This window comes from Impatiens glandulifera, chromosome 8, assembly GCF_907164915.1.
Source record: "Impatiens glandulifera chromosome 8, dImpGla2.1, whole genome shotgun sequence".
In the NCBI taxonomy this organism is placed as follows: domain Eukaryota; kingdom Viridiplantae; phylum Streptophyta; class Magnoliopsida; order Ericales; family Balsaminaceae; genus Impatiens; species Impatiens glandulifera.
The window spans coordinates 46782821-46793582 of record NC_061869.1 but is presented as its reverse complement, the minus strand read 5'-3'; the positions used below and the strand labels follow the sequence as shown (position 1 = coordinate 46793582).

General features: G+C 32.2%; 1 protein-coding gene across 1 annotated transcript; it reads right to left on the bottom strand.

Annotated features, from left to right (window-relative positions):
* Positions 1 to 437: 437 nt before the first annotated feature.
* Positions 438 to 6675, bottom strand: LOC124911823 (ferric reduction oxidase 7, chloroplastic-like). Its single transcript, XM_047452346.1, has 9 exons — positions 6157 to 6675; positions 5988 to 6081; positions 5711 to 5908; positions 5392 to 5626; positions 3272 to 3599; positions 2906 to 3179; positions 2326 to 2581; positions 1733 to 2171; positions 438 to 1008 (listed from the first exon to the last, which is right to left on the bottom strand). Exons 1-9 carry the CDS (start codon positions 6386 to 6388, stop codon positions 839 to 841), a joined length of 2226 nt encoding a protein of 741 aa, XP_047308302.1. The 5' UTR covers positions 6389 to 6675; the 3' UTR covers positions 438 to 838.
* Positions 6676 to 10762: the final 4087 nt, after the last annotated feature.

Here is a 10762-nt window from a genome sequence, read left to right as displayed (position 1 = left end):
GATAAGAGAGTAACTTGAGAAGTGGACAGAGAATGCAACTTTTCAAGATTTTAATCGTCTCTCATTGTTTTCAAATTTTATTATTTTCTCTTTTCATAACCAACTAAATAATATAGAAATGAGGATCCCTATTTATCAAGTGTTATTATTTATCTTTCAGAATTCCATGCCTCCCGAAGCTTTATATGATGTTGGGCATCACCTACATCAGTGTTTGATAATTCAGCCCAATTCTCAAACTAGCTGAAAATTTTCGATGAGTTGCCCTAGCTCCAAGTGAGATGACCAGACCGGTCATTTGTTTGCTTATTTTCTTATGACATACCACTCTTTTCAACTTCCTTTTAACTTAGACTAAATAAGATGAAACCCTATAAACAAACAAATATGCCTGGACCTTATATCCTACCATGAACCACCCCACAGTTTGCTCCAGGGATAATGATAATAAATTTGAGTGAAAATAGGGTTTTGAGAAGGATTATATTAAGTTTTCAGATGAAGAAAACATAAGGAACCATAATATGTCAACATGTATAACACTTATTTTGAAGGTTTAATATAATCCAGAAGGGATATAATCGATTCATTTGAAATGATATAATATAGAGTTCAGATGAAGAAAACATAAGGAACCATACTATAACAACATGTATCATAGTATTAACACATAATTAACTCTTCCATTTTTAACTAGGATCTTCCGACCAGTTTTTAGTGCAACCCATCATCATGAAGTGACTTCAATCCGATGCTTTTAAATTAACTATATATACACATTAATCCAGCAATTCAGTAGCAGCTAGTAATATGGATTTGAATTCTTCTTAAAAAAGTATTAAAGATCAAAGCTGTGGCTATGAAAATGGAGAATTGGGTGGTTTTGTTTTCTACTAAAGCTGTGTGATCTGCATTCTTTGGCAACACTTGACGAAAGAGATGGAGGCCCACACACTATTACACCAATATCCACACATCCCCAACTATCTGAAACTGATTTAAATATTCCTGCACATCACAACAACCACCAAATGTAAGAAAAGTGATCCATTAAATTAAAGCATTGCTTACTGTCAAATCCATTGTATTGTTTTTTCAATTTTCATTCCAAATTTTTATATAAATAATATTTACTTGATGGACTAGGGTTAAATGAACCTAATTGCAACTAAGATCCCTAATAAATAAATAAATAAATAAATAAATAAATAAAACTTAAAAATTATAAAATGTAAGATTTTGAATGTTAGAATTTATGGGTCACTATTATAATAAATAATTGTGTAAATGTCATCTTTGAATTAAGCTAAAATAATGTGATATAATGTGAAATTAAGTTTATAGACTTATAGGTGTATTTGTCATGAATATAAAATGAGGATACCTAAGTGAACTTTCTAATTTTATGAAGGCTAAATTAGAAATGTTAAAACCAAAATAACTAACATTATGATTATTTTGTAACGGTATGGTCCCCAATTGATGTACGATTCATTTTTTCTTTTTGCGTCCCCATCAACAAAGAGAGAAAACAAATTTGACGTACTCATCAATTGAAAGATTCATTCTACTTATAAAGGAAGAGAAGATTAAAGAATCTTTTAAATATAAAGTAAAGATATGATGAGTACATGTACGCTTTCGCTAATCGTTAATCGTAGTATTATTTTCTCACATATATTATTAGAATTTAATTTAGATAAATCTAACATTGAAGGCTACGAGGACGTACCTTTGAAGTCTGGTCTACGACCGTAATGGATGTTATTTAAACTACCCATACTATCTCCAACTGTTTCTTCCTCGAGTACCCTTGAATCGGTAATCATTGAATTTGCATGTTTTTGCCCATCATATTTTTTTGCCTCTCTCTTAGAGTTTTTCACATCCCAAACATGCCATAAACCAACCACACCACCACCAAAGACAATAACACTTGCAACCATGCAAGCAACAAAGAGAAGCCCTTTGTACCACCAACATTGAATACTAAATGGGTTTATATAGTATTCATCTAACAAAGCAACCGTTGCGATGAACCCCACTATCGAGACTACAACATAAGCTCCGGACCAAACCATATGCCCCGTTCCAACCAAAGAGGAAATACCTTGTTTGCTTGGAGTGAAGAAGATCGGGGAATAAACACAATTGTTCATCTTCCCATTTTCCTACATTTGCAATTTTTTTAAGAGTGACATTCAAATCATATAATTACAAGTCATGACATTAGCTATATCGAGATAATCAACCAGAAGGACACTAGCAAAAACCATAAGCCACAACATAAATAAAATAAATCTGGACAAGGCTATAATTACATACCAGGTTAGGCTCAGATTGTTGCGTTACATATGTTTGAATATCGAGATTTAGCATGTCCGAATGATTTGGGCATATTGATTGAATGTTGAGAGTCTGAAGAATAGGAAACTCATCTGAACTTTTCACGGCCCAAATTACCAATATGTTTCTTGACATGCAAGGTATCCCATCCCTAATGCGGTGGAGAATATCGCTTAATATGGCCAGGAATGGGGATATTCCAATTCCTCCCGCGATCAAAATAAGGTTCTCATAACTAAGTCACAAAGGAATAATCAAGTCAGATGCAAATGATAAATGTAGATGGGGTATGAGTAATTCATTCTAAATCAAATAATTCAAATCATTAACTAAAATAATAAAGTATTCTTATTTTTTTTTTTTTGTATAATATTTTAAAATATTAAATACAAAAAAATTTTAATCGTACCCAAATAATTTAAAATCAACAACCAAGATTTTTCAAATAAACCTACAACAAACAAGAGCTAGCCGTTTGGTTGTTTATCTATCAAAAAGGAGTTAGTTGCAAATGATAAATGTGGTTTCCATTTGTTTCGAGCAAACCTATTAAACCTACCTCAAGTGATACTGCGATTCATGACCATAAGGACCCTCAACCGAAGCTGTCAAGCTAAGCCGAGGCTGCGACTGTTTCACATCATGCTTATAATCGAGAATATTTGACACATTTCCCTTTAGCTTATCTGTCCATTCTCCAAGAACCTTAAGGAGGATGGTCATATGATGTTTCCCCTCGAGTGGACTGGATGATACACTGAATGGATGCCATTGCAACCATGACAATTCCCGTATTTGAAGGAATATAAAGCTGAGTGCATTGTATTTCAGATCTGCATTTCCTCCAACATAACAAGAAGTTTTAAAACAGACACTAACCGAAAAATCAGTTAAAAAATTATGTTTCTCATAAACTTTTACTCACGTGAAGGTTTCGAGAGGACTAGTTCTATGGTTCCACATGGAAGGGAAGAAGCTGAAAGTATATTCACAGTCTTTCGGGATTGACAGAATCTCAAGAATCGGTCTAGCATGAAAAGAAATATTCCTCCAGCCGATATAGAGAAGACGAAATCACCAACATGTAAAGCGAAGAAAACCACAAAGATTACGTACAACTGATGAGTGTAGAAGAACAATTCAAAATATTGCCTCCTAACCGGATGAAGTGAAGTCACCCACATTAGTAAACCGGCTAAAAGGCTAATAACTCCAGCAAGATTTGCAATACCAATGTTCTTCCACTGTAATATCTGCTTAAAAAGATAATATTAGAACAGAAAAAATATAATAATATATAAGAAGAACATAGTTGAAAAAAGATAATATTATATCATATAATTAAATATAAAAAGCTTAGAGTGCTATTATTGACATTGAGAATATATTTTCTGTACATAAATTCAATTACAAGATTATCAATTTATACTTGAAATTATTACGAATATCAATTTATACAAAGTAGAGACAGATTTCTAATTAAATAAAAAACTAGAAGATAAATACAAGAGACTTGAGTATATTGATCTTTATTCTGAATTATAGAGTTTTTTATATTTTTTAAAACGAAACAGGGAGGCATACATCGTGAGTTTATAACGTAATAAAGAAAAATGATTTAATGAAAGTCTTTTGGTGAGAATGTCGTCAATCTGATTATCCGTAAGTATTGTTGAGTTGTGAAGTCTACCTTTATAATACTCTATATGAGTTAATTAAAGTTTATTGAATTTGTATTTGAGTTTAAGTTTGACAAAGAATTGTTTAAGTTTCATTACTTAAAGTTTACCTTATAAATAAGTTGTTGTAATTATTTTATAGGGTAACACATTATTTTAGAGAGATAAAATGTAAGGTAAAAACTTTGTATTCCATTCTCTACTTCATAATGAAACTTGATGGCGACTGAATACACATAAATTATTTGAGTGAACCACAATAAATTTGTGTCTTTTGTGTTCTTTATTTTTCTGTTTTTACAAATATGTCAAATTTGGTGCATCCAAATCCTAACAATTGAAATTAGAGCGATGTTAGGCTAGATCGAAGTATTTGAAACGATGACAGAAAAGAACAATATTAGATACGACATCGGAAGAATCGATGGAACAAATTAAGGTTCTGAAGGATGTTGATTGAATATTACTTTTACGGAAATAAGTTTAATGATCCTTTAAGTGAGAGATCAGAGAAAATAGATGAAGCTGAATGAAAATTTCTTAACAGATATGTTTTGGGAGTTGTCCGATTTATGCCAGCCAATATTGTTGCTCACAACATAACAAATTTGGTTAATAGAATTTCTATCACTACTCATTTGAACGAATTTAATACAACTGTGAATCATTTTTTATCTGTTGAGATTGATTTTGAGAAACAAAGTTATTGTCTTTATTTTGTTAGCGCCTCTACCAAATAACTATGAACTTATGAGGACAACAATTAGTAACTATGTTTAAATTTTAAATTGAAATTTATTAAAGTTAGATCGAATTGTTGATTAAGAGGTTTGTAAAATTGATTATAACGAAACGTTTAAAGATTCTGTTCTAATGTTGAGAATATGAACATAGGTAATGATAGAAATTTCTACCGAGATAAAAAACATAACTATGTCAAGAAACAGGAGGAATCAGTCTAAGTTTGGGCGGACATTTGATTGCTAGAACTAGTTTTATTTGTACATATCGATTAATCACACTTCAATCTAGTTCTTTAAATAAGAATTGAACCTATGTCAACACCAAGTTTAATTTTCACATTTTAATTCTTTATAGTAAAATAAAATGAGAATCTTCAACAACTCCTATATTTGTTCAAATATAGGATACTTGTTTATTAAACAACAAATTCAACTCTAAATCCATACACATTCCTATGGTCTTATCTAGCCTCTTGCCAATAAGAAGAGATAAAGAGTTCTATTTTTCTCTTCACCCTATTAAGCTTGTGTGTAAGAACAAATGAAGATCATTTAAACAAAAGTGTTAAATTAATTGTTTTCAAATATATACATGTAAGAAGATATATAGTAGGAAAACTCACCTCTTCTAAGAGGCGACCATCCAACGCCCATCCGACGATATACAATAGACCATGAAGAGTAAATATCAACATTGTAAGGTGTCCAAGCCACACATGGTATCTTGTTGCGTGCTCAAATGGTATATCTATAAGCCGAAGAAGAACCGAACCCCTTGAAATTGGTATAAAGAGAAATGACATACAAAACATTCCAATCGCACCAAAGCGTAATCCCATCAATTCCAACATTTTGATACTGCGCAAACAAACAAACAAACAAAACAGTTTAACACAAATATAGCTCAACATATAATGAACATTAAACCGGTTGGATACACACCTTGCCTCTTTGAAAGCCAATTGATAACTGAGAACAATATGAAAATTCTTCAAAAGGTAAACAGAAGAAGCCCAAACAACATATGCCGAAAATAGGGAAATTCCAATCAATTCAGAAGCTGTAATAACACTTATCGGTCCATCAACTATAATCGGGAAAGTCCAAAGGCGATAACGAGGTGATTTTGATGTTTTCTTCCTGCAATCATGAGATAAAAAATGTACAGTGTCCTGAGTTTTAATTTATTTTTGAATATCTCACTCTCAAAGTTACTTACTCTTGCAATTCTTCGTCGCCACGAATGATTAGATACAGTATGGCAAGAATTGCAATGACAATTATTGGACCACTATAAAGCAAAAACACAGCACCTGTATATTTTCAATAGATAATCAGAAAGACATGAATAGAGAAAAGACAAAAAGGGGAGAAATCGAGAAACCCACCTGTGATTCCAAACAAAGTTCTTTCTATTGACAGTAGAAACTTGGTATTCAATTTTGTATAGAAATCACATGGGTAAATGAAGATAATGGTAACCCATGCAACAAAAATTCCCCACATTAAAGACCTGAGAATGGACTTAACGAGTGATGCCCAGGCTGGAGACTTTTTGGCATAATCACTAACATCTTCAGGGCGTAAGAGAAGAGAATCATGGATTGAATGTTCATCCATTTGGAGAAGGAGAAGGAGGTAAAAAGGCAAATTGGCTTACAATGAAACAATGAAAGACCTCAATAGTTATTCTTGACCAACTTTCAGGTGCTCAGAAGCATTTTGTAGACGATGATACGTGTTCACAATTTCAATCGTGAACTTGAGGCCACTGACGCTCACATCATCCGCAGGGTTGGTTTCGATTCATCCCAATTCCTCAATTTTGATTTGGATGGTGCTAAAGAAGTTATCAATCAATTTTGAGATGTCTTGTCATAGAATTTCAGTACAAAATTGATGATCTTTTGTAACGGAAGCAAAAGAAAATTTCTGCAAATTACACACTTTCTAGGCAACGGAACTGAAGGGCAGTGGTAACTGGTGAGCGGCGGTAATACCCTGTTTTTTTTTGAGACAACTGACTTGTTTTCTTTTCTTTTTTATTTTATTGTGCTAAAGTATTTCATTTCTAAAGTATAAATGTACTTCACTTCGGGTATCATTAGAAATTAAATGCGGTAAATTTGATTAAGAGTATATTAAATTTATTCACTTACAACTTATTTAATTTAAAATTAAATAATAAATTAAAAACAAGGCATTAAATAGTAAATTAAATTAAATATTGTGATAATTAAATCTTATTTCATTAAGGATAATCACAAAACAAAAATAAATAAAAAAATTTGAGTTAAATGTTGTACTTATTTGATCTCAAATTAATTATAAGAAAATTAAGAGGAATGAAAATAAATAATTTAAGATAAATGGTGTTTTCATTTTATTCTAAATAAATTATTTATTAAACCCAAAAAATAATAAAAAATAAAATAAATTGACAATATAAATGATATATTTATTAAAAATATTTAGTATATTTTGTAGGTTAAAAATCAAGTAAAAAGGAATTAAAAAAAATCAATTCCAAACAAGCTCTAAGGCTGGAAAAGGGTCATAATTTTGCTACAACCAAAACCAAGAGGAATCAGTACAACAGACATCACAGCCATTGGATGAACGCTAGGAGCCCATCCTATGCACGATAGTCATTCACGTCGCCCGCGGCAACAGAGGAGACACATGTTCGTGAAGCAGAGGATCGACTAACGCGCGCCTCAACGCCGTTAACCCAGACGCAACGGAACGTTCGACGTCAACGAAACGCGGACGGAGCATCATGAGTTCGATTTTTTGCCTGAAACGACAATATCCGATTGGTCATGAACATCATAAGGTGCTTCTTTTCGCGAATCCCTCGTTTCTTGTCTAGTTTGTCTTCTTCTTCAAGACGAAGAACTAGATAAGAACACCTTCATCTTTAAATTTTCAAAGATGGAACTTTGTCGTTTCTCAACCTTTTGATTTCGTTCAAAAGGTGAAATGATCATCCTACTCCGTTGATCATTTCCCCTACACTTAGAGTCATCATCACGACATGTACCAACAATGGGCCGAAGATTAAACAAAAGTCCATTAGTGGCCTTTAACTTAATCTAACCCACTTGGTCAATGAACCGATTTGGAAGGCTATATATAGCCTCCTCTAGGCAAATAGAATGTAAGAGATCCACTCTCCACCTCTCAATCTAGCCAAAGCACAAATCCTCCACTGAAGAGCTTTAAGCTATTCTGAAATTTTGAACATTTTGAATAATGCGGTAATGTTCTGATTCAGGCATTCAGGAAGCTTTCTTAAGAATCAATGAGTATTCTCTAACTCTAAGAAAGCTTCCAATCACACTATAATTCAATTTACTAGTTTAAATAAAAAAATTAATATTTTAATTTTGCCAGTTTCATATACTACTTGATTGTCTGATTTTTTTTATTAGAAAATGATCTTATGATAATTTATAAGCTTTATGTTGAAACAAACCCAATTAATCAACTTAAATTAGAAACCCCCAAATTTGATTTTCAAAAATTTCAAAATCGAGTTTATGTTATAATGCTATTGCTCAAGAACAGCAACCTAGAAAGATGTCCAACATATTTGCAAGGATGTTGGAAACATATTTGAATTAATTCCAAGCCATCCCAGTCTTTTTTTTTTTATCAAAAACTAAATTTTTTATAAAAAAAAAATCAGTTATTGAATTGGTTAAAACAAACAACCAGTGTTCATGTTTTGGTTACATTCGACCATATGAAGCATAAAGAAGCTATTGACAAGCTTCTTACGCTTCATTAACATTTAAAACCAAAAACTCGTTTTTTATACAAAAATTGTTCAAGTTGAATGGAACATCATCACGATCGAATGACACCTTATGATGATGTTATAAATGATCATGGGAACTATATAAAGATTGCCACTCCCTTGGATTAAAGGATCCGGACCTCAAACGAAATCATCAAACTTGCAGTTTGATGATATTGAGGACCTAGTGTTCTATGCACCCATGACCAATAAAAGTTAGCTTGACGTTAACCCATGACCGATAAAATTTAGCCCAAGGCTAACCCAGGACGGATAAAAGTTAGCCCGAGGCTAACTCAAGACTGAGTGTTATTCACACCAAGGATTGAAGAAAGTTAGCCCAAGGCTAACACAAGTCCGAGGACTCTCGCACCCGACCGAGATACCTGCAACTAAGCGAGATCCTCCCGAACCTAGGACTAATGACCCCCCCCCCGCACTTAAGACCGATGATTCTCGCATCCGATAGAGAGTCTTTAGTATCTCGACCAAGAGTTCCCGCATCCAACTGAGAGTCTTCAACACCTCGACCGAGAGTTCCTATACCTCAACTGAGGGTTTTATCCTAGGACAGATAAAAATCACATCCATGACCGAGAACACCGGTCCTAGGGCTTGTTTGCTTCCACCTTTAATATTTTAAAATTATTATTGTAATTTTGGAACCTCAATCCATTTTCTAAATATATAAAAACAATTTCAAAATATTTTTAGAATATTTTCATAAAGGCATTTTTGGGATTTATTTTTGAATCTTATTATCTTCAACTAATATTCTTCAGATATTTTCCTCATCAATCATCGACATCAGCTTTAAGTACCAGCATTTAAAATTGTTTTTAAAATTTTTAATACCATAAAAACATGTGTATGTCTAAGATCTGAAAAATAATTGGTTAAACAAAATGTAATATAATAAAATTTTCAAAAGTCAAGAATTAATAAAGTAGAGACTGTTCTTAAACGAGTACAAATGATCTAGTGCGAAAACTCTTTCCCTAGTATTACTAAACTACGAACCAAAAAGCAACTATGGTCAAAAATACGTTTATAAACGTATAATTTTATTGATTTTAAACTAAAAATCAATTAGCGACTCTTATCAAATAAATAATCTTTTGAATTTAATTATTTTTAATTAATTTAAATTCAGATTTCTTTGATCATGTCTTAATTTGATTATTTAATCTAAATAGGATTATTTAATCTAAATAGGATTATTTGAAATTTGATCAAAATTAATTATTGTTATAATTAATTTCAAAAAGTTATGACATATTTCTATAAAGTTTTTAAAAATATATTTTATTAAAAAGATTCCAAACACACAACCATTGTTAAAATTTCTTGAACCTCGAGCTTTTTCTAGGATAAGGGTTTTCTAGAGGTTACAACTCTCTATTGGCTCTGATGAGAAGTTAAATTATTTAACTTGAAAACATAAGCTTGTGTTTAAAAAAAACATTTGTACTATTTTTACAACTTAATAGACACATCTTAAAAGGTATAACACCTAACATATGCATATACTTTTATCTTATTAAATGCTCGGGCCTACCAAATGGTACATAATCCTAAATTACTTTCAGGAGTACACGGTAGGGATCAGTACTTTTATAAATTATGTGTAAATATTGTCGATGACAAACGATAATTTGTTAGAAAATTAGTGATGTTGCGAGAGAAAAAACTAGAGTGCATGGGATTGACCCCTCTCTCTGGCAATGAGCCGCCAATAGGACGTAGGCATTGTAGAGATGGGAGAAAATTTTAGATAGACGTGGTAAACCTCCTTCACTATTATTGAATGATACTCTCCTATTATTCCCCTTAACACAAAATCCTTGATACTCTCTCTAAACTAGTTGTTTGACGTGCTCTAACAATTAAACATCGTCACTAAAACCCTTACGTAACTAATATATGTATTATGTGGATGCATATAGTGGCGGAACCAAACGAGAGAAAGCATGGGCTTGGGCCCCGGTTGACTCCTGTATTAGTAAAGAATTAATATGATATGATTATGTAGCATAAGTAGTTTTAGTATAGTGGTAATAAATTCTTTCTATCATCTATGTGATCCAGGTTTGACCCCGTTTATAGCATTGTTTTTTTAGCCTAGGTTGAAATTTTCGCATGGTTCCGCCACTTTATGCCTCTATATTCTAATGAACATCTTGAGTATGTTT